General features: G+C 30.6%; 2 protein-coding genes and 1 long non-coding RNA gene across 7 annotated transcripts; 2 read left to right on the top strand and 1 right to left on the bottom strand.

The window, feature by feature from the left end:
• Nucleotides 1-240: 240 nt before the first annotated feature.
• On the top strand, nucleotides 241-2,618 carry LOC149890964 (uncharacterized). Of its 5 annotated transcripts, none has more exons than XM_090081754.1 (6): nucleotides 241-652; nucleotides 912-1,076; nucleotides 1,289-1,537; nucleotides 1,754-1,795; nucleotides 2,025-2,326; nucleotides 2,453-2,618. In XM_090081754.1, the coding sequence occupies exons 1-6, from the start codon at nucleotides 598-600 to the stop codon at nucleotides 2,471-2,473; spliced, it is 834 nt and encodes a 277-aa protein (XP_089937880.1). In that variant the 5' UTR covers nucleotides 241-597; the 3' UTR covers nucleotides 2,474-2,618. The 5 variants fall into 5 exon arrangements, 4 of the variants coding, with proteins under 4 accessions (XP_089937880.1, XP_089937882.1, XP_089937881.1 ...); XM_090081753.1 differs by having other exon boundaries at nucleotides 262-652; nucleotides 1,718-1,795; XM_090081756.1 differs by lacking the exon at nucleotides 2,453-2,618 and having other exon boundaries at nucleotides 250-652; nucleotides 1,289-1,479; nucleotides 1,718-1,795; nucleotides 2,025-2,261.
• A 10,124-nt stretch (nucleotides 2,619-12,742) lies between these two features.
• Nucleotides 12,743-15,128, bottom strand: LOC149890963 (uncharacterized). Its single transcript, XR_016450930.1, has 3 exons — nucleotides 15,023-15,128; nucleotides 14,510-14,602; nucleotides 12,743-13,345 (listed from the first exon to the last, which is right to left on the bottom strand). It is a non-coding gene; the product is annotated as an uncharacterized LOC149890963 (long non-coding RNA).
• A 4,169-nt stretch (nucleotides 15,129-19,297) lies between these two features.
• LOC149890962 (uncharacterized) lies at nucleotides 19,298-23,917 on the top strand. The gene is made up of 4 exons (XM_090082007.1): nucleotides 19,298-20,458; nucleotides 20,550-22,243; nucleotides 22,426-22,686; nucleotides 22,822-23,917. Exons 1-4 carry the CDS (start codon nucleotides 19,298-19,300, stop codon nucleotides 23,915-23,917), a joined length of 4,212 nt encoding a protein of 1,403 aa, XP_089938133.1.
• The last annotated feature ends 1,659 nt before the right edge of the window (nucleotides 23,918-25,576 follow it).

Here is a 25,576-nt window from a genome sequence, read left to right as displayed (position 1 = left end):
TTTATCTGGGGCCAATGCTATAAACATAAAAAACGAAGTTTTTTCCGTAAAACACGAAGTGTTTACCGTAAAAAGCGAAGAAAAAAAAAGTCCATTGCTATAAACATTCAAAAAATTCCGTTTTTAAGATAAAAACTTCGTTTTTAAATCCAATGCTATAAACGAACAAGGGAATCGCCTTTTCAGATAAAAAATGCGTTTTTTCGAAAAAAAACTTCAGATAGATTTTTGATCTCAATTTTAGATATTTTCTTCGTGATTTTTGGCGGCCATTGCTGGAACAACGTTAGCGCTTCAAAATCATTGAACATTCTTTGTTTGTGTTTTTATGTAGATATTTTATAGATAAAACTGAAAAGGATTTTGGTAACTCCATAATAAACTAATTACTTAAAATCTGCATTTAATCGATTATTCAGTTCCTTGTTGTTTTTCCTTGTTAGGTTTTCGATAGTAATTTTGGTTAAACAAGTTTTTCATAATGTTTGACTAAAGAAAAGTATAAATAGTCAACAAATATGCCATATAATACACAAATACACAACAAAATAATACACAAATACACAACAAAATAAAAAGCTGTCTAAAGAACTTAAAATGTTACTAGCAATAAAGATTAGAGAAAACAAAGAGGTTCTTCTTGGGAAGCTTGGTATGTTTTAATTAGCAAACTATTTAAATAAAAATATGTATAATTGCATTATATTTTATATATATATATATATATATATATATATATATATATATATATATATATATATATATATATATATATATATATATATATATAGGTAAGCTTTTTTAGGTATGATTCCTATTATAAAATAATATATTATTATAGAATATTTAGTATTTTACTATATAAGACTATATTATACTATATATTGATTATTTATTTCATCTACTTTTAGGTCCATCTATTACTATGAGGCATAGAAATAGAATTTGGGAAGACATAATGTCACATTTAAATAGTTTAGGGGCAAAAATTGAAGATATCAACCAGCTACGTAGTAGAGAGTGGGATTATTTGCGAAGAGCTACAATGCAAAATTTTGCTAAGAGTCTAAAAACAGGTATAGTTTTGTTATATATATATATATATTTTTATATGTCTGTGTGTGTGTATATGTATATATATATATATGATATATATATATATATATATATATATATATATATATATATATATATATATATATATATATATATATATATATTATATTAAATATTTTTGTATATATATATTATATATACAAATATATATATATAATTTTTTTTTTTTAAGGTGCTGCAGGGAGACAACTAACAGAATTAGATAATGTTGTTTTAGACATTATTGACAGGAAGTCAATAAATGTATCTGGAATCAATGTTCCTGATTTTAATATCTCTTTTTGTACAACAGATGATGCATTGTCATCCACTCCCAACCAACTTTCCACTCCCACTGCCACCCTTTCTTCATCAAGTAAAGAAGTAAACTTTACTTTGAAACAATCTTCTGATACAGCTTCTTTTATTTCGTCTATGTCTGGTATATTTTTCTTTGTTGGTTAAGACTAGTTGTGTTATAAAATACATACATATATATATATATATATATATATATATATATATATATATATATATATATATATATATATATATATATATATATATATATATATATATTCTATTTCTATAGTTTATAGAGTTAATTGATTGTTTATATTAGATGCAAGATTTGATTGTATGTCCTCCCCTAATTTAGACAATACCACTCTTGTTAGTGACAGTTGTCAGATACTTCAAGGTAATGCAATTTATAAATTAATTTTTTTTAAATCTCAGTTGTTTAATTTAGTTAATTGTAGGTTTTAGACTTATAATTATATAACAGACAACATCAATTTGTGCTTAATTTTTACACAACTAGTATTTCCAAAACCATTAAAAACTTCTTATTTTTAAAGGAATCTAAACCACCTTTCTTATTATTTTAGTTAACTGATCTTGTTTTGACACCTAGAATTAAATTTTAGATTCAATTCAAAATAAACCATCAAGGGGGGCATTAAAAAAATTAAAAAGAAAACAAGCTAGAGAAAGTCTCCTGGTAGATGGAAGTTTTAAAAAATTGAAAGTAAGTGTTTTACGGTTAGAAAAAGAAAGATTAAAAAAAGAACAAGAATTAAGAGTAAAACTTCTGAAATTGGACGTTGCTCTCAGACAACAGCAAATTCGAAAAGAAAAGGCTTTAACAATATATTACACAACAGCAACAAAGCTAATGAATGAGAAATTGCAACCTTCAAACCAGCAACATTTTGTAAATACAGAAACGGTATTTTAAAATTAATTTGTAATAATATTTAGTATGACTTTATCATTAACAAATTTTTTGTATTTAGTATAACTTGTAGCTTGTATTTAGTATAACTTTATCATTAACAAATTTTTTTTGTTTTAGGAGGAAATTCTTGAGCATTAAGAGAAGAGCTACATCATAATTTTATGTTAAATTTCGAAAAATGTTGTATAACTATATTTAAACATTCACCTTGAAGGTATTTAACTGTAAAGCCATGACCAATTACATTTTTTAGTAACAATAAAAATATAACTTCAACCTGAAATTGTTCTTGTTATTTCATTTTTTTTATCACCATTACCTTACAGTAATAAGTTCTGTAAAACTTCACACAAACATTAAGACCAATGCTGTTGCGATGTGAAATAGATACAAGCATCACAACTATATATAACTATATATAAGGTATTGCATTGGCTAGTGGTTGATTTTAAAATTTAAACAAAACAATATCTTTCATATTTTAAATTTATTTTGTAATCTAGTTTAATATTAATACGATCATATCTTAATTTTATGCTATTAAGCATTTTTTACCTTTTTAAAATACTCTTAATAAGAATTGCTCCTAACAACAAAAGCTAACAAATCTCCTAATTTTTTTTTAAGCGTGTTCTATAAAAAAACAAAATACACATACTATGTAAAAACAGATATAAACATATTTTTATGGTCTAATATTTTATAAAAATTTCTTGCATTTATTAAAAAGTCATTGTGTGAATTTTTTTCCAATTTTAATTCAACTAATTTAGGCACAAATCTATGATCCATGTCCAAACTATTTTGATAGATCCTATGCTCTAGAGCAAATTGTATATGAATTTTTAAACAATACTTTTAAGTAAAGTAGTTAAGTAGCTGTAATCGTCTATTCAAAGCTCCATCATTCTGATTTTCTTGAGCTAGATTTTCATCAGCTTGTTCTTCTTCGCGTTCTTCAAAGTCATTACCGTTGTCTCCATGTTGAATACACAAGTTACGGATAACAAATCCACACATGATAAGCTTAGAGGCATCTTCGACCTTATGCAAACGAATTCCAGTTTTCAAAGCATAAAACCTGTTTTTGACAATGCCAAAACATCGCTCAATTATGTTTCTAGTTTTTCTCTGTGCTTTGTTGAAACGTTTTTGAGCTCCGTCTGGATCACCAGGAAAAGGTGGAATTAACCATTCTCGACATGGGTACGCAGAGTCAGCCAAAATTACAGCTCCATTAAATGGAAGCTCTCCAATTTCAAACTTGTTCCATAGGTTACAATTTCTTAGAACCTAATAGTAGTAAAATCACAATATTTAAATTTACTGTAAGTTACATTATAATACATTATATTAGTTAGTCTAAGTTACATTTTAATTAGCAATCATAATAGTTCAAATAGTATGTTCAATATGAACATACCGAAGAATGTCACGTACTAGTTGAATACCCAGCATTAGTGAACTAACAGTTGTAAAATATAACTTAGTGACAGGCTTACATGTGCATCATGCCACCTTCCTGGACTGTTGGTCGATGCATAAAATATGGACGTGTCGGGTCCACATACTGCCATTGCATTTATGCTATGGACATGATGGCGATTGATTAGAGAATCTTCATCTGCTTGAGGAGGGTTAGAAAGGAGTATATGAGACCCATCCAGAACACCACATACGCACGGAAAACCTCCGATTTCCATAAACTTTTGTGGAAGAGTGGAGCAATCATTCGGCCATTTTATGATCTCTTGTCGAATCTAATCTTATAAGATAACAATTTTTCTCTTTACTAAACTTAGTTTTTAATTTTCACACTAAAATAAAAATAATAAGCAACTTTATATGACATTGTAAAACTTCCAATAGTTTTATTAACTTAATACACTAACATTGAAAATAGCTTCTCCTACACTGTATAATACTATAAATTGTGTTGGTAAAGATTCCATGACAGTCTCTGAGAACATGAAAAAAAATATTTGTGCCAATAAAATGAAGAAATACCATTATTTGGAAAAGTACTGAAATGCTTTTATTTCGCTTAGTATAATGTTGCAAATCATCTTTAAGCCTAGTTTCTAAAAAATCTAATACAGCTCTTGGGACTCGATACTGCTCTCGAAAAACGTTGTCAGAAACATCTTCGTTAAAAAAGCGACCATTAAACTAAAATGATATTGAAAAACAAAACAAAAATATAATTTCTGCGCATATTTAGTATGATTTCTGATTTTGTTCGATAAGAAATCATTAAAAAAAAAAATATATATAGTAATTTTAAGTAATGTTTTAAACACCAACCTCTCGAGGCAATCGGTGGCGAAGCTCATTTTCTGCAACTTCGAAATCTAAGTCTTCATCCGAAAAAATTAAATTCATGTTTCTACTTTAATTTTACACAGATTTTTTAAACACCAAATACTAGAATTTAAAAATATTCATAAAAATAGAATAGACAGCACAGCATACTTAATGACTAATTAAATTCATTAAGTAGGCCTAATAAATAAAAGTTACAATAAAAATTACTATTATATTACTACTATATATTACGGATAAAAAAAGTTCGTGAATTTCAGTGACGTTTACGTTTTATGCTTTATAGCAATGGGCGAAAAAAATACAAACAGCGATAAATTCTTCGAGATTACGAACTTTTTTTCGTACGTGAAAAATTGCGTTTTTACGAAAGATTTTTTTTCTCGAAAAAAACTTCGAATTGTTTATAGCATTGGCCCCTGAAAAGGCGATTCCCTTGTTCGTTTATATTGGATTTAAAAACGAAGTTTTTATCTTAAAAACGGAATTTTTTGAATGTTTATAGCAATGGACTTTTTTTTTCTTCGCTTTTTACGGTAAAAACTTCGTGTTTTACGGAAAAAACTTCGTTTTTTATGTTTATAGCATTGGCCCCTGAGCTAACGTATTCGGCATTCTGCATAGAAACGACAAAGGGCCAACAAGCACTAGCCTCTGTCGGCATTTTGTAGGCAAATCGAGCTATGGACCGCATTATAAATGCCGGCGGAGGTATTTTGTAGGTTAATCCAACTATGGACCGCTTTCAAAATCCCAGCAGCGACATTTCAGATAATGGTCCGCAACCGGCATGTTTGCTGGGATGTAAATGACTATATCTTTCTGAACTTTTCGTCTAATAAAAAATACAGTTTGTCTATTATTATTTTAAAATTTATTAATTATTAATTTGAATACAGGAATACTTTATTGTAGGTTTTATATGAGTGATAATAGTACAAACTACAAACATATTTGTTACCAACTCCCTGTGTTAAGGCTAACGTCGGGCCTAGTTCGGGCCGAGCTAGTTACATCGCTTCAACATCGGCTACACTGTTTTCAACAAAACATTATCGGCTGAACGTCGGTTATATGTCTGTTCGCCGACGATAGGCTAGCAGATATTCGGTTGGCAGACGATCCCATGGCTCAGAATCAGGTCAAGTTTTTCGTTTGCCGTAATTTGCGTATCAACACCAATGATATATTATATATACTAGATGTCTAACTTCGATCCGAAATGTGAAGCCGTGGGAGCCATTTCTAATTCGGGCAAAAACGTGCATTTTTAACTTTTATTTCGCACGTCGGTTATAGTTTTTGCCCTTATTACAAATGGCGGATATAGTTTTTGCTCTTATTACAAATGGCGGATTCAATTTGTAAACAAAAAAAGCGGCTTCACTTTTCGTCCAATAAAATCCCGCAAGTTAGACATCTAGTATATATATAGGTATGTGTGCAAAATTTTTAAACTATTCAAATATTTAATTATTATACATCTTTGTAAAGAGCTTTAAATCAGTATTACGATGGTGAAAATTTCATAACAAACTAATGATTCCACTAAAAGTTATGCCCATTTAAGTGACAAAAATTCATTATAAGGAATGCTTTAGAAAACTGCAACCAACCTAAAAAATTAGCGTTCGGCTTACGGTGGTTTTATAATTGAACTTCATTGTTTAGTTTATAGTAGGGTTCGGACTGTCTGCGCAGATCTGCGCAGATATGCGCAGACAGTGTAATTTGTCTGCGTAGACGTCTGCGTAGACGTCGGCGCCGACAAAATTTACTGCTTTGCAGACGATTTTTTGAAATCAACAAAAAAAAGTTTTAAACTTAAAAAATGTTTTAAGTAATATTTTAACTTTATTATAAATTTGGTGATTAGTAACAATAGGAGTTTTCAAAGATTCTTACAGTAATAAAAAAGTATAATGCTGGCGCCTATTCGGTGATTTCTTGGCATTCAATTTCATTGAGAATTGCACCTTCTTCAAGAATGTAATCAGTCTTGTCATTTGTGTCCATCAGCACGATATTGGTATACAAGAATACCAGCTTTTCACCTCTCTCATTCGTAAGACGATTTCTTAGTCGCGAGTGAATAAATGGAAAGGTAGACCAAGCTCTTTCTGCTGTAGCCGATGAGCAGATCATTTCGTTAATAGGCTTAGCAATTTCGTAAAGAGCAGGATAATTATCACGACCGATAATGTTCCAATAATTTCGCGCGTTCATCTTGAATATTGTTTCCTTTCTTCTCTCAGGCAGCGCAGCCATTTCTCCTATAAAAGCAATCAATTCATCCTCAGCAGTGTCAGCAATTTCAGGTTTTATCTTTTCGGCGAATTCAACTGTTGCAGTGATAAAATCGGTTTTATCTTCATTCAAATATAAACCTTCTGCGGCATTTTTGGGCGTTAATATGAAAGGAATTCCAATACCTGGTGTAAAGAGAAAATCGAGGCGAGATTGCACTTTTTGTTGTATGTCTTTATCGTCCATATATGAATTGTACATTTGACTAAAGTAATCATACACGAGAGACAAGGAGCTTCATCACTTTCTAGCTTTCCGATCACGTTGGAAGGAAATTCAATGCTTTTGACAAGCTTAGAGAGACGGTCCAAAAATGGGTTAGATTTTATCAACGCCATAACATCAGCAGATGTATTCTTTGGTTGAATTTCCTTCATTTGATAATTTTTTCTGCATCTTTGACTGTTTTTGTGGCCCCAGCTATAGAAACTATGTCCTTCACAAGCAAGTTGACTCCATGAGCTCCGCATCCGCTAGTCGAGATGTGTGGATATTTCTCCTCGATGTTCCTCGACGCTGATTTCATAACAGGAGCGTTGTCGCTTATGAAACTGGTAAATTTTTGCGAGCCAATCTTCTCAATAACTTGTAAGATTGCCGCGGTAACTGCAGATGAATTTTGAATGATTCCGAATGTATTTATGGAGGTGTAAAAAAAAGGCTTCTGATCGGGTGTAAAAAAAAGGCTTCTGATCTTTAATACAAAAATTCACTATGTGATCGCCTCTTATGTTCGTCCAGCCGTCAGACATCAGTGTTAAGTTTGTTTCAGAATTCAAAATTTCTTTTACAGAAGTAGAACATTTTGTGTATTGATTGTGAGCAGAGATCCTGATAAGGCTTTAGCATTCGGGATGACAGATGCGTACGACGGTTTGAGCGACTTAACGAAATCCTTAAAGGCCTCCGATTCGGCTAAACAAAATGATATATCCGTACGGTAAAAGAAATTAGCAAGCTTCGTGTCGATATCATTTTTGAGTTCTTCATTAATTGGTGGATGTAGACGCTGCGTCGGTGAATCAGACGTTGACGGAACTTGCTGAGAATCATTGATTAGATGTGACGATTTATAACTACGCTTTGAAAACAATCTTTTTTCCTCGACACTGGCGTATGGACATGTTGATCTTTTATGCGCTGCAAGGCGTTCCTTCGACCATTGAACAGTTTTGTTGCATGCTAAACATGTGCCAGAACGCTTCTCTCGATCAACATTTGTCAAATAATTCGAAATTTTGATGTTTTCCATTTTAAATTTTTTGAATGACGAAAATACACGATTTCTTGATTCTAAATCACTTTAAATTGTAGTAAGAAAAACTTACAAAAGCTTATATCGATTGATTATACGTAGCTCGAACCAAAAAGAAACAGGTAAACAACGAAAAACTCGTAAAAAGTAGATAATTATGTAAAAATAATTTCAGACATTTGATTCAGATAATTTAAATTTTTCTTTTCCATTTAAGTGTCTGCGCAGACGTCGGCGCCGACGTCTGCGCAGATATGCGCATATTTTCGTCTGCGCAGATCTGCGCAGACACTTTTTCCGAACCCTAGTTTATAGCGCATTACTTTGCCTCGGTTATATTTTTATTCAACTAATAACAGAATATGGTTTTTTGTGTGTGTGTTTGTGTGTAAATCACGTTTTGAATACTTTAAAAAATCACCATTATTTTAAATAAAGTTTCATTTTTCTAAAAAAACAATTTTTTAATGAATAAAAAAGCCAAATACACAAAATGCTCATAATTGTGAATCCCCCCCCCCCCAACCTCTACAACAGAAGAATATTTGGTACCTTTACTGCGTGGAAAAATAGAATATGACCGTGTCATTATTTTTTAATGAAATTTGGCAGGTACATAGAAAATAAATATATAAAATTGATCCAAAAGTTAGAAAAAAAACCCATCACTCCTTCAATGTCAATTCACTTCCAGAACAGGAATGAAGTTTTCAATAGCAATGAAAAAAAAAAGCAAATTACAGTAAACTTACAACACTCTACTTTTAAAATATTATCTAAGTCAATATAAAATTCCAAAAAAAAGACGAGAAAAATCCATCCATACGACACCTACCTCGAGCACGCGGTGAAAAAATGGTCACAGATTTTATCTTTAAAATCGGTGCCGTAAATCGCAGATACGCACGTACCTATAAAATATCATTGATCAACACCAAATTTAATGCAATTGAATAAAAATGGCGGTCCGTTCATACCACTGATCTCTATAATAACTGGATAGCGCATCTCAAATATCAAAATTCACGCCAAAATCGCCATATTAGAAAGCCCCAGAACAATGAAATCTGATATGTGTGATAAAGCGATAAAGCGATAAGCCGAAAAACAGAACTTAAAGCTTACGGGATTAAAATTTTTGGGGCTTTCCAATATGGCGATTTTGGCGTCAAAAAATAAGAAGTTTTGCTCGGAGTTGCGCTATCCAGTTATTATAGAGATCAGTGGTTCATGCTCATTACACTTACAATAACCAAAGTTGTAAACAAGAACAAGTAATAATTTGTTTATTTACCTTAATCAAGCTTACAATAATAAATAAAAATTGTATAGATTTAAATAAATATATTTATAAATATTTAACTTATTTTTTATAGTTAACAAAGTATTTTAGATAGGATAGTTTACAAAGTGTCTTATTTTGATAGCATTCCGCTAGCTTTGACTTTAAAAAGTAATTTGACTAATTTTTTGAACGTAGCCGTTCAAGCACCCATGTAAGTTCATAATTAAGTTTTTATTGAATTTTTTAATAAATTTGATTAAAATAAAAAGATATTATTATGCTGACTAGTATCACCAAAATGTTATGTTTTGCAAAATTTTATACAAATATTTAGATTATTTTTATAATTGTATAACTATATTATTTGTGTAAACATTTCAAAGTAGTGTAAAATAGACTTTGTTTATATAAATTAGGAAAACGAGGTAGATACCTATCACCAGTAAATATAAACTTAATGTTGGATGAAGTAGTTCTAGCTGACTTTTATAAAATCTTATTTTTGTCAAAGTTAATTTAAGTAAATATTTTATACCGTCAGTAGTAATATTTGGTTTTTTTCAAGCAACTTTGAGACACATTTTAAACAATATTCTTTCAGTTACAGGTTTTTGGTATATTTTGATCTGTTATGTTACTTTAATATTATTGTGTAAACTGTTTTGTTAGTCAATATATAATAGACAGAAGCATAAATATAACCTAAAATCTAAGATTTCGAATAGGTCTTAATAATAGCCACTCCTTTGAGCCATGGCTCCTATTTGTAACAGATGTGGATATTATTAGGACAATTTAATTTATTGTGTATACAGACTATATTATAAACTATGTTATAGTTTATATATAAACTATGTGTATATATACACAATGTATATATGTATAGACTATATGTATGTATGTAGACTATATTATAAACTATATTATAGTTTATACACAATAAATTAAACTATTATCCCAATATTACCTATAATTTTATTTACTTTACTGCGTATAATTACTAAGTATAATTAGTTTTTACTTTACAGTGTTTATTATAAGAGTTTATTATGTTTGTAATGTTTGTGATTATGTAATTTCATTAGTTTCATTAATTTCAATTTTATAGTATATAAATTTATAGTAATATTTAGAATAATAACAGTTAATAACCACAATTTATAAACAAACAATAACATAAATGGTTTTAAATTTTTTTACAATTTCAAACATAATTATGTTCCTTTTTTTTTTAGTTTTCTTTGTCATGATTTGATTAGTTTGCTTTCTGTTGGAACATGGTTTCTGTTGAAGCATGTTCAACAAAGTGAAGCATTAAAATTACAATACTTGCATGTGATTTGAATTTCTTTTTTTTTTTTTTATAGAAAATAGTGTCATTTATTAGTATTTTATTATATTTTAGTATTTTAGTATTTTATTTATTAGCTTAAAGACTTCTTTAGACAATATTATGCATATCATTTTTAGCTTAAAATAAAACAGAAATTAATCATTAACCTTCATCAGCGTACATCTCAAAAGAAGATAATAAAATACTACTTGTTTTATCTTCATCTTCAATTAGCTTCGTAAAGTCTAAATGTGATGTGAGAAAGAATTTTGGTGAAATGGACGGTATATGTGCTGGAATTAAAATACTTAGTGATCAATGCTACATTATTCATATATAGCACATGAATTAAGTAATTGAAAATTTTGAAAACGTTGAAGGTTAAATTAAAAATAAATTGTACCATTATAATTCGTTGAAGTTAATTAACGTAAGGAAAAAATATGATTTTTCATTATCTCAAAGGTAAAATGAAAGTTTAATTTGAATTTAAATTTTTGGCAAATACTACAAGTGCCGAAATACTGTAAAGCGTATAGCTTACAAGTATGCTAGAAGTTATAGAAAGCATATTTAAACTGTTTGGATTACACGAGTTTGATCAACTTCTACTCGGTTATGTGGTAAATTGATGATTATGAAAAGGGCTTTAATATATGCAATTGTGCAATTTGTCTGTGACTTTATTTAAAGATTGTAAGAAGAAGGATAGCGAACTATTCAATTTGGTTAAGTTATTTTTTATATACAACAATAATTTTTTTCTTTTTTTTTTTTGTTGCTATTTGACAGTTTTAACTTAATGCATTGGTTTATTTTCAAAAGTTTGAAATTTTTAATAGTATAAATAAATTTTAATAATTTGTCCGGTAGAGGTTGAAATTGTTGTCGACTTAATTATTATTAAATCTTTAAAAATATTTTGCTGACCAAGACAACTCCGTGAAACGATCTGGTCTCTAAATTATCCCATTAGTTGAATTTAAATAATAGAAGTTTTTGAAGAAGTTATTTATGCCTGGAAATTAATTATAAACATATTTTTTTCAGTTTTAATGCCAAATAGTTTGTGCAGAATATTTTACATGAAAAAATATAGACCTAGACTATTTTTATTTTATATCTCTAAAATCACGATCGCTTGTCCAGATTAGATTGTTTTTTTTTTAAAGAAGTGAACCTCATAGTTTAATAATAGTCTGATCTATATATTTTCAAACTGAAAATACGTAGAACAGATTATATTATTAAACGGGTTTTTCTCCTTCGCCAATAGAACCCGTTTTTATCGGTGAAGGAGAGTGTCTATTCAGTTGACTTGCTATAGTCAAGATATCGCTAAGGTCTGCAATGCAAGTACTTGCAAAGTACTCAGTTAATTAGGGTTCTAGTTCCTAATTTTATCCGAGTTCGTATGTTGTTTTAAACAAAGCTCAAAAGAGTTAACTTAATTTAGAAATAAGCTTTCCAAATTAGGCACTAGCGTCAATGATTTAACACTGCAGAAAAGACAGCGATTTTGTTATATAAAAATTACAGCATCGCGATTACCAAACTAAATATTGCATTCGAAACTAAGCGCCCCCTGTTTATAACCTATATATTGAAACTTACCGCATTACAGAAAATAATCGAAATCCGAGGGCCAGTTTAGTCTAAATGAACTGCCGATGCTTTAGGACAATTAAAAAATCTGAATACTTAAGCCGTGAGGATTGGTCACTAAATGGTTTTACCGTTTGCAGCTTTAAATTCAATTGTCCCACCACATCAGAATGGCAATAAAACTATGTGCGATAATAAAGATTACTTATAGTCTGATTTGTCGGATATAATAATGATTCATCGGACGGTGAATATAATAATGGTTGTCATTCATCGGACGGTGAATATAATAATGATCGTCAGGAATATATATATTTTTGCATTACATCAAAGAGCTCCATTTTAGTTAATGAAATTAGTAATCTTTTTTTTTTACCACAAATTTTTATAATATAATTTATGAGGTGTTGAAATTAAGTATTTTTATTACGTATTTAAATTTTTTAATACTATAATTCCCTTAAGCTTAAAAAAAATCAACTAATGCATAACTAATCAATGATTGACAAAAATATTATTGATTGCATTGTAGGAAAAATTTTTTGTCCTAGCTTGGTGTAGGCAATTTACTGCGCGCCCTATTATAAGTTTGTTATCTGAGGCTTTCATTTGCAAAAACTTTTAATAAATTTACATGCCGACAAAATGGATATCTCTTGCGGGTATAGCGCAATAGAATAATATTATATTTGTCACCGTCACCTTGAAACAGCCCTAATTATAAAAATAAATAGGGTGAGAATATATTCTCAATTTGAAATATAAAATAAATTCTATGACATTATATTTTTAATAATATGTGGTTATGAAAATAACCGTTTTTTGGAAGCAGTTCTCATCATCACTAACGGAGATTCTTCACTTTACACAATTGTATCAAAATTCACCATGATACTTTTATTTCTGAAATAAAATTAAAAAATTCAAATTATATAATATTAATAATGTTCAAATTTATAAATACAACAAGAAAAGTGGGTGAGTGAGATTCATTTCCAACCCCAATTTGGTTAATCTGTAATTTAACAATTATTTATATTTGTTTTTGGTCAAAAATCAAATAACTGTTCTCAAAATTATGCTTTGTAAGCGCCCATTTTTTGCCATTCTGACCAAAAAAAAGAAAAGGGTGTTGTTTGTACTTTTTCGTACTCCCTGAGTTGATTTCTAACTTTTTTCGGTCTTTAAAATAACTTTTTTTTTCGAAAATACCTAAAACTGACCTGACAATGGTAAAATTAAAAACTACCAAGCAAGAGTATATATAAATATATACTTATATATATATATATATATATATATATATATATATATATATATATATATATATATATAAATTAGTAAAAACACATCTAATTTTTAATTGTCTTCAACAGCTTGTTTCTCCATCAGTAGGTTCATCAGGAAGCTTCGTGATGAACCTACTAATGGAGGAACATGCTGTTGAAGACAATTAAAAATTAGATGTGTTTTTACTAATTTATTATTGCTCTGTTCTTTAAGAACATTGAGCACTCTATTTGAAGAATACACTAACACAGTATATATATTTATATCTATATCTATCTATCTATCTATCTATCTATCTATCTATCTATATCTATCTATATCTATCTATATCTATCTATATCTATCTATCTATCTATCTATCTATCTATCTATCTATCTATCTATCTATCTATCTATCTATCTATCTATCTATCTATCTATCTATCTATCTATCTATCTATCTATCTATCTATCTATCTATCTATCTATCTATCTATCTATCTATCTATCTATCTATCTATCTATCTATCTATCTATCTATCTATCTATCTATCTATCTATCTATCTATCTATCTATCTATCTATCTATCTATCTATCTATCTATCTATCTATCTATCTATCTATCTATCTATCTATCTATCTATCTATCTATCTATCTATCTATCTATCTATCTATCTATCTATCTATCTATATATATATATATATATATATATATATATATATATATATATATATATAATATATGAGAGAGAGATTAAAATATGCATATCATATTAAAGTATGCATAAAAACATACTTTGCAAATGTAGTTTAATCCAAGAAACAGTCCAAACCATAATAAAATGTCAGATGATTTTTAGCATGAATTCTTTTAACTGGCATCAACGACCTGCAAGATGTGAAAGTAGAAAAGATTGCAATACATTTTTTTCAAGCACAAAAGAACATGACTTCTAAATTGTTTTTGATTGAACCAAATATTTTCAACAGGGTTTTTATTGTTTGATAAAATAAATTCAAAGAAAGCCATTGATTACAAACCGCAAAATAATATCTTTTTATTTTAATCAAATTTATTAAAAAATTCAATAAAAACTTAATTATGAACTTACATGGGTGCTTGAACGGCTATTTTAAAGTCAAAGCTAGCGGAATGCTATCAAAATAAGACACTTTGTAAACTATCCTATCTAAAATACTTTGTTAACTATAAAAAATAAGTTAAATATTTATAAATATATTTATTTAAATCTATACAATTTTTATTTATTATTGTAAGCTTGATTAAGGTAAATAAACAAATTATTACTTGTTCTTGTTTACAACTTTGGTTATTGTAAGTGTAATGAGCATGAACGGACGGCCATTTTTATTCAATTGCATTAAATTTTGTGTTGATACGCAAATTACGGCAAACGAAAAACTTGACCTGATTCTGAGCCATGCAATGATATATTATATATACTAGATGTCTAACTTGAGGGATTCTATTTGACGAAAAGTGAAGCCACTTTCTTTGTTTACAAATTGAATCCGCCATTTGTAATAAGGGCAAAAACTATATCCGCCATTTGTAATAAGGGCAAAAACTATATCCGACGTGCGAAATAAAAGTTAAAAATGCAAGTTTTTGCCCGAATTAGAAATGGCTCCCACGGCTTCACATTTCGGATCGAAGTTAGGCATTTAGTATATATAATATATCATTGGAGCCATGGGATCGTCTGCCAACCCAGATTTTCAGCCAACATTCAGCCGACGTTCAGCAGATTGGGTTCTGTTTTTTATTTCAATGACACATTTTAATAAAAAACCAAACATGTTTTAAAAATGCTAGCATACTTTAATAAATGGCGAAGTTCTGAATGCACTATGGTTTCTGAGACCCGATTTTTTGGCAGAAATCCATTTTTTTTTAAGGTCTAAAAAAGATTTTTTTTATGTTGTACCTTAAAGTAAACCCATCAAAGTGATAATAAACGTGGTCTATTTTTAAATTAATTGCCAAGTTTGTTTTTAATATGCACTCAAGTTGAGAATATATTTAATCTCAGCTTAGTTTGCAGTGAGTTAGCGTAAAATGAGCTGTGAATTAAATAATACATAACTTTTGAAATAATTAACATTTTTGATTGCTGTAAAGAAAATTACTTTTATACAGGTATATACTTTTTAAAATTATTCAATTAAATTAAAATACTGCATTATTATATTGATTATATAAAAGAAATACGCGCGTGTATAGAAATTTTTCTTCCTTGACATTTTTTAAAACATTGATTTGACTTTTAAAAAAATCTCCGTATTTCTCCAAAAATATTTTTACACGATTGAATTTTGGTAATGTTCAGGAATATATTCCAGTTTTCAAAACTTGCCCCTATTAGCCCCAACTAAAAATATATTTGTTTTTTTGCCGTGATGTTCTATTTCAAATACAAGGACTTATTTAATGTAAGGCTGGAAAAGAAAGGTATAAATGAGAAAAAGTCAATTGTTTTTAAGCACGTCATTCAAATAGTAGGAAATGATGAAACAATAGTTATTAGCAATAATATTCAAAAGAAAATATGTCGTTTGTGCAATTCTTTTGAGCGAAAATGGTAAGATTGACAAAGAACAATATGCCGATTTGAAAGTAAAAATTCAGATTGGTTGAAAAGAGAAATTATGTTTACTGATGATGCAATTCCATTAACATCTTCAACTCAATCTACTCCATCAACATCTACTGGACGATTAGGGTTATGATATACCGAAAAAACGGATTGGGCCTAGAGATTGAAAGCATCAGAGTTGTGCCGGGATATTTATACGAAACATCTCTTAAATTACAAGCAGCAGGTATGGCTGCACGTCAGCAAAAGAAACGTTATTTAGCATTGTTTCTAAAAGAATTGAACATAACTCCATCTCGGCCAACTAAAATTAAAAAAACATCAAAATATAAAAATTGTAAAAGATGAAAACTATTTAGATTTAATTACATTGAAAAAAACGTCGAAATTTGGGTCAAATGTGGAAAAAATCGTCAAAATTTAATCACATTTGGCCTGAATTCAATAAAAAAAGAAACAGTATGTTATAAAGCCGAAAAAGCATTAGAGTTAATTTTGGATTCTAATTTTTGTATCAAAACAAAAAACAAAGAATAATCAAAGATAGTAAAATTTATTCAGATTACAAAGAGATTTGGAAATGTAAATCAGCATGTAGACCAAATGGTATATCAATTTCCGATATCATTGCACAAGTACCATTAAAGAATTTGTTAGAGCATACAATGAAACGTTTTATACAATTACAAGAAGAAGTGAATTTCCAGCGCATTGAATCCATTAATACTAAAGAACTTAAAGCCGAGATGGGCTTTCTTCCCTGTAAAAAACGTCAAATACTGGGCCAAATGTAACAAAAATCAAGACTTTCACCAACTCCTCTTAGATCCCATGCTCATTTTTTGTTGTATCCTATCAGGCTGAGCAAAAACATGCCCAAGGGCATTAAGGAAATCACGGATAAGTACCGAAATTTGAGACAAGTGCACAGAAATGCTCAGAATTTACATTGTTATTTCAATTCTGTGACTATTTCAACAAATTGGACCCTTTCACCGAGATTTCTTTGAGCCTTTGGTCATTTTTTATGGGATCCTATAAAGCTGATCGAAAAAACGGCCAAGGGCATCAAGCTATTCACAAATAAGTACCGAAACTGGCGACAAATGCACAGAAATGCTTAGAATTTAATTGTAATATCAATTTTGTGATTATTTCGTTAACTTTGAGCCTTTCACCGGAATTTCATTGAACCTTTGGACGTTTTTTGTTGTAACCTGGAACATTTAGCACAAAAATGACAATGACAATCAACAGAGAGGCTGGCAAGTACCGGATTTGGCGACAAAACCCCGTTTTTGGCTCAATTTCCATACAAAACGTCGAAATTTGCGCCAAATGTGGCCAAATTCGAGGCTTTCACCGACTCCCATTGGATCCCTTGGCCATATTCTGTTGTATCCTGTCAGGCTGAGCAAAAAAATGCCCAAGGGCATCAAGCAATTCAGTGGTAAGTACCGATTTTTGCGACAAATGCACAGAAATGCTTAGAATTTGCTTGTAATGTCAATTCTGTGATTATTTCGTCAAATTGGAGCCTTTCACCGAGATTTCTTGGAGCCTTTGGACATATTCTGTTGTAACCTATCAGGCTGAGCACGAAAATGACAAAGACAATCAACAGAGAGGCTGGCAAGTACCGGATTTGGCGACAAAACCCCGTTTTTGGCTCAATTTCCATACAAAACGTCGAAATTTGGGCCAAATGTGGCCAAATTCGAGGCTTTCACCGACTCCTCTTGGATCCCTTGGCCCTATTTTGTTGTATCCTGTCAGGCTGAGCACGAAAATGATAAAGACAATTAACAGAGAGGCTGGCAAGTACCGGATTTGGCGACAAAACCCAGTGTTTGGCTCAATTTTCATACTGTTGAAGCCTGTTCGGCTTCCCGATAATAAACTAGCGGGTTTATAATATCCCCGCAATGCATTGTGTGCTAGCCATGCTTTCTTACGTTTTGTAAATCTATATTTGACTATGCTAAAGTACTTTATTGAGACTTTGTACTAAACTTCTTGTATTGTAAATATATATTATGTGCTTGCAACTACTCAAGTTGTTTATCTAATGCGAACCATTGAGTAAGCTAAAATACTCAATATTTGGAGCCCACGGAGAGCGAGAGAGATTGTCAAAGTTAAGTACTTATGAACATTGTATTTGTTTTTTTGGGATTAACCTGCGTTTTGGGGTTGTCTGGGGGCGTTTTTTTGCTAGCATTAAAAAATTACATTTTGTGTGTGTGTAATTTGTGTTTGTGGTTGTATCAGAATTAGCCTTTTTTTTTTTTTTGAATAGACTGTTGTTACTAGCATTCTTAGGGTTCGTAATAATGGCAGGTATTGCTGGAAAAAAACGTATTCGCACCATTACCATCATTGCTATAAAAAACATACTTGAAGAGGCTAATAATTGCATGACTAATTTCAGTCAAGGTAGTGACTCTGTAGAGAAACTATGCAGTTTCAAAGAAGTTTTGATTGAGAAATATAATAAGGTTAAAGCCATTGATGATGAATTAATAAATTTAATTGAAGATGATGAGGACTTACAAAATGAAGAGAATTTAGCTGATGAATTCTCTGTATTTTTTAAGAAAAATATCATAATAATTGAAAGGTTTAATGATAATTATTGTAAGAATAACAATGAGTCACAATCTGGGAGTGTACAAGGTTCTACATCTACTTTTGGAAAGAATAATATTAGACTTCCACCTTTAAAGTTATGTACCTTTGATGGAAAGCCTGAGGAATGGCAGACCTTTTATGAAAATTTTGAATGTGCCATTCATAATAATGAAGATCTTTCCCCAATACAGAAACTTAACTATCTACGTAACTTACTTGAAGGAAAAGCATAAAAAACAATTTCAGGTTTAGCTTTAACAAATGATAATTATAACACCTCATTAGAACTGCTTAAAGAAAGGTTTAGTAATAAACAACTTTTAATATCATCACACATGAAGTCACTCCTTGCTTTAGAGAGAGTGCAAAGTATAAACAATATTTCTTTGTTACGTCGAATACATGACAATCTTGAAGTTCAAATTAGAAGTTTAGAAAATTTAGGTATAGATTCCACTATGTATGGACCTTTATTAATTCCTATCATAATGCAAAAAATTCCGGAAGAGTTAAATTTAATTATTACTAGACAGTTTGATTCTTATGATTATTGGGATATAAGGGGTGTTTTAAAAGCTTTAAAATGTGAACTACAAGCTAGGGAGAAAGCTCAGTCAGACAGAGAAGGTAAAGTTAATCATTCCACTGCAGAGGTGCTACATTCTAGTGCTCACTTTAAGCCACAATATGATTTAAAATGTGTTTTTTGTAGCAATAATCACAGAAGTGAAAATTGTAAAACTGTGACTAATAGAAGTTCTAGGAGAAATATTTTAAGAGAGAAGAGGCGTTGCTTTAATTGTTTAAAGCCAGGCCATATGTCTGGTAATTGTCGTTCTAAAATCAGCCGTTTTGAATGCTCCGGGAAGCATCATGTGTCTATGTGTTTTAAAAAGTTTCCTTCTCATGTTGATGATGAAAAAGAGTCAAACAGTAAATTGACATCTGTTGCGAGCAATGAATTACTGAAATCTAAGAATGTTTTATTGCAAACAGCTATTGTTACTGTGAAGAATAAGGAAAATACACAGAAATGTCGACTTCTTTTTGACAGTTGCTCTCAACTCAGTTATATTTCGCCATCATTACGTAAAAAGCTTTTTCTTCCCACAATTGGTAGGAAGCAAATAAGTATTAAAACCTTTGGTAATCAAACACAAACACAAACTTTAGATATGGTTCAGTTTTCAATAGTAACCATAAACAATTCTTTAATACCTGTAACATGTTTTGTTAAGCCCATATGTGCTCCTCTTAGTGGTCAATTTATAGAAGAAGCTGTTGATTCTTTTGAGCATCTTAAAGGTCTCACTTTAAGTGATAGTAATGTTGATTGTAGGTCCTTAGAAGTGGATGTATTAATTGGTGCTGATTATTACTGGTCATTTTTTAATGGAAAAGTAACTCGTGGCGATACAGGTCCTGTTGCTTTACAATCAGCAGTTGGTTATGTATTAAGTGGTTGTGTCAATACCACATCTGGAAAGAATTTTAGTGTTTTTTCCACACATACTTTAAAAGTCGAAGCTGAATTTATTAATGAAATTTCAAAGTTTAATAATAATGTCAAAAAGTTTTGGGAACTAGAGAATTTCAAAGTTTAATAATAATGTCAAAAAGTTTTGGGAACTAGAGAATTCAGGAGTTGAAAATATTGTTGTCAAACACTTTAAGAATAATATTCATTTTGATAATAAAAAATGTCTGTATACAGTTAAATTGCCATTTAAAGAGAATCATCCATTATTAGGTGATAACTATAGTTTATGTACAAAACGTTTGAATACAGTTCTCAAAAGGTTAAAGAATGATCCTGAGCTCATAAATGAATATAATGAAATAATCGTAGACCAGTTAAAGTCTGGTGTCATAGAAAAAGTAAATAACTATAATTTGAATACTGGAGGTGTGCATTACTTGCCACATCGCCCAGTCTGTCGTAAAGACAAAGTTACAACAAAAGTGAGAATGGTTTTTGATGCCAGTTCTTCTTTATCTGGTCTATCTTTAAATGATTGTTTGCATGCTGGACCAAGTTTAGCAACATCTTTATTTAATATATTATTACGTTTTCGTGCAAATAAATATGCCTTTATAGCAGATATAGAGAAAGCCTTTTTGCAAATTGCTCTTGATAAAAATGACAGAAATTATTTACGTTTCATATGGTTTGATGATATTAGTAATGTTAGTAGTAAAAACTTGTTTATATCTCAATTAGCTACTTATCGTTTATGTCGAGTTCCCTTTGGTGTTACCTCATCACCATTTCTTCTTAACGCCACATTGATTCATCATGCAGAGAAGTATTACCTCTCTGATGTCAATTTTGTCTCAAAACTTTTACAATCCTTACATATAGATGATTTAAACTCAAGCTGTAGAACAATCGAAGAAGGTTGTTTATTTTTTAATAAATGTAAGGACATATTAAAAGAAGGTGGTTTCCACCTAAGAAAATTTGAGTCTAACTCTTCCGAATTTGAAAAACAAATTAACGGTCACAATTTTGAAAGAAAATTAAATACAAAGGTTTTAGGTCTTAGATGGAATAAGGAAGAAGATTCCATAATTTATTCATTTGAGGAGATGTTGAATTTAGCTGTAATAATTCCAACTAAAAGAGAAGTAATGAGTTTCATTGCCAGTATTTATGATCCAATAGGTCTTATAAATCCAGAAGTTGTAACATATAAGAATTTATTTCAAAGAATTTGTATTGCTAAATTAGGTTGGAATGAAAAGTTATTTGGAGATTTATTGTCAGATTGGAACCTTATTTTAAATGATTTCAAGTCTGTTTCCCAAATAGCAATGCTGCGATGGTATATGAACCCTGGGTTGGGTACTATGAATGATGTTAAGTTCGAATTACATGGGTTTTCTGATGCAAGTGTTAAGTCTTTTGGGTGTTGTGTTTATCTTAGATTTTTTAATGCTAGTTTTAGTCGCGCCTCTTTGATAGCCTCGAGATCTAGGGTTGCCCCATTAGGCAAAAACACAATGCCTCGATTGGAACTTTCTGGGACTTTACTTTTAGCAAAATTGTTAGCATCTATTTACGATCAATTGATACCAATTTATAACATTTCTAATGTAGTATATTGGACTGACGCAACCATTTGCTTGCATTGGATTTTTAACACGAACAATACCTATGAACAGTTCATACAAAATCGATTAATTAAAATAAGAGAATTAACTTTAATTTGTAATTGGAATTATATTGAATCCTATAGAAATCCTGCAGATATAATTTCTCGAGGATCATCACTTAAGAAGTTATATAGGAATGAGCTCGGATTTCTGGACCCAATTTTTTAAATGATGTTAATATCAAATGGCCATATTATGAATATGTCAATCATTCAGATGAATCACTGGAAGTTTTATGTAATGTTGCACATTCTGTATGTAATCTTAATCTTGACTTTATTAACATTACTAAATTTAGTGATTATAGGTGCTTACTTCGAGTAAGATCATGGATTCTGCGATTTCTCAATAATGTAAAAGGTAAAAGAAAGAACAGTATGAAGATCGGTCCAATTACAGCTGAAGAAATAGATAACTCAAAGCGATTGTGGATTAAATTTTCACAATTAAATCTAACTGATGAAAATAATTTCAAACAATTACGAAAAGATCTTCGTTTATTCACTGAAGATGGAATAATTCGATGTCGTGGCAGAATCGAGAATGCTGACCTAGAATATGACACTATGTTTCCTATTTTTATTTTTAAAAGCTGTTATTTTGCTAAATTATTAATTTTACATTTTCATAAACTTGTCAAGCACAATGGGGTAAAAGAAACAGTTAATGCATTGAGATCCCAGTATTGGATACCTTGTTGTAGACAACTAGCAATTAGTGTGATACGAGAATGTACAACTTGTCGACGTCTAGAGAGTAAACCTTATTGTTACCCACCTGCTCCTCCTCTACCTGAAAGTCGTTTAAACTTTGATTTCGCTTTCAAGTCTGTTGCTTTAAATTATGCAGGCCCACTTTATGTTAAAGATGTTTACAATGGTAGTACATCAAATAAGGCATGGATTTTTTTGTTTACATGTTGCAGTAGTCATTCAATTTTGTTAGACTTAGTAGCTGACTTCTCATCAAATGCGTGCATTATGGGTATTCGTAGATTTATAGGGAGACGGGGGGTTCCTGATATAATTTATTCAGACAATGGTTCTCAGTTTGTGTCATCTGAAACTCAATCGTTTGCTGCTAACCATTCTATAAAATGGAAGTTTAATGCGCCTTCTGCACCTTGGTGGGGAGGGATGTTTGAGCGACTGGTTCGAATGACAAAAAGATGTTTAAAAAAGGCGTTAAAGTCCTCGAAATCTTCATATGAAGAAGTACGAACATTGCTTTCGGAAATTGAAATGGTATTAAACAACCGACCATTAACTTATTTGTATAACGACCAGGGCGATGAAGCACTCACTCCCAATCACTTAGTTTTTGGTCATAAGCTCCGTTTTGAATCAAGTTTAAGTTCAAGTGATAAGATAGAACAAGATGTGTATATAAGAAGCAGTATGTTAACTAATACGTTGAATCATTTTAGAAGCAGATTCAAAAGTGAATACTTGACAGAGTTGCGTGAATACCATAAATCATATCAAAATAATGGTAGTAATGGTATTAGTGTTAACGACATTGTATTAATTGAAAACGATAATTGCAAAAGAAAGTTGTGGAAGTTAGCACGAGTTAAAGAATTAACATACTCCAACGATGGGGTCGTTCGAGTTGCTAAAGTTAATTACATACAAGAAAGCGGAAAATCGTGTTTAGTTAGTCGACCTATTAATAAGCTATATCCTATCGAATGTTCTAACAAAGCGAAGATAATAACTATCACCTTCGTTAATGAGAAAACTATTCCTTTACTGGTCAAAGGCGGCGGGAGTGTTGAAGCCTGTTCGGCTTCCCGATAATAAACTAGCGGGTTTATAATATCCCCGCAATGCATTGTGTGCTAGCCATGCTTTCTTGAGTTTTGTAAATCTATACTTGACTATGCTAGAGTACTTTATTGAGACTTTGTACTAAACTTCTTGTATTGTAAATATATATTATGTGCTTGCAACTACTCAAGTTGTTTATCTAATGCGAACCATTGAGTAAGCTAAAATACTCAATACTTACAAAACGTCGAAATTTGGGCCAAATGTGGCCAAATTCGAGGCTTTCACCGACTCCTCTTGGATTCCTTGGCCCTATTTTGTTGTATCCTGTCAGGCTGAGCACGAAAATGACAAAGACAATCAACAGAGAGGCTGACAAATGCCGGAATCGGCGACAAAACCCCGTTTTTTTGTCAACTTCCATACAAATTGTCAAAATTTGGGCTAAATACGGTCAAATTCGAGGTTTTCAACGACACTTCTTGGATGCCTTGCTCATTTTTTGTTTTATTCTATCAGGCTGAGCAAGAAAATGCCCAAGGGCATTAAGGAATTCGCGGAGAAGTTCCGATATCTGAAAATAAGTCATTGAAAATTGCAAATACGAAAAGTTTTTGAAGATAGTTTGTTTTTTGTAATTTTTTCCACAAGGTGTTTTACTTTTATTCCATTATCAAAAATTGTTTTTTTAACTTTTGAACTCTTAACGCTCTAAGCATCGATAAGCGTTATTATATTTCAAATTGCTTATTCACGGTAGGTCTTTAGTTTTAATCAGTATGTTTATTTTTATTCTGTGGCTAAATAATTGCTTGTGGCATGGTAATTAAACTTAAGCTCCAATGGTCCTCTAATTATATGATATGCAATACAAGTGTTTCCCATTTGTGATTGCTTTAATGCAAACAGGAATGAGAAAGACATCACACTGTAAATATTATTTTACTTCTCTTTAATCAATGTTTGATCCTAATTATGGGATCATGGTTAAAGTTGCTTGATTTAGCTTTTAGGACGTTTGAAGTTTAACGAAGAAATCCTATTGGAGAAGAGGATTAGCTCACAAAAAAAAACATTAAAGAGGTGTGTTGACTTTCTATCTTTGTTTTGGATTTGGGTGTGCCACTTATTAGAACTTTGTCACAAAATCTTCATTCAGAGCTGCCATTGTTGAATGTGCAAGCAAAAGCAATCGTCTTGTGGTTCATTGCAACAGCCTGTCAAATCTGTCTGAAGAGCTTCTTCTCAAACAGAAATTTTTTTTTGGTAAGAGTGTTTCTAACTTGAAATTGATGGTGGTGGCTTGTTGAAATTTTTCTTGGCATTAGTGACTTGACGTCTGGTAAGGATGTCCAACCACTACCAAGTAAAAAATTGATCTTGCGAAAAATGTCCCGAAACAACTGTGTTGGTTGTTGTATCAGAGAACCTTCTTGAAAGCAGTCACATCAAGAAAAGTTGGTCTTTGATTCAGGCCGGCAATATCAGTTTCATCATTTCATTTGACATGAAGTTGGCCAACATTCAATCTAGACAAATGGCTCATGAAACCGTACATCCTTGCACATAATGCAAGATTAACTCAAAAAATCTCTCTAGTTATGGATTATTAAGAACATTTTACTCTCTCTGAGAATCATTTCAAACAATCAATGCTGCTGGAAGTAATGTAAAACATGTAAAGAGATT

The sequence above is a fragment of the Hydra viridissima genome, unplaced genomic scaffold, assembly GCF_058129835.1.
Source record: "Hydra viridissima isolate aposymbiotic clone 2 unplaced genomic scaffold, HvirCarnegie_v1 scaffold_3, whole genome shotgun sequence".
In the NCBI taxonomy this organism is placed as follows: domain Eukaryota; kingdom Metazoa; phylum Cnidaria; class Hydrozoa; order Anthoathecata; family Hydridae; genus Hydra; species Hydra viridissima.
The sequence above is the reverse complement of the archived record's forward strand: the minus strand, read 5'-3'. Positions and strand labels throughout refer to the sequence as shown.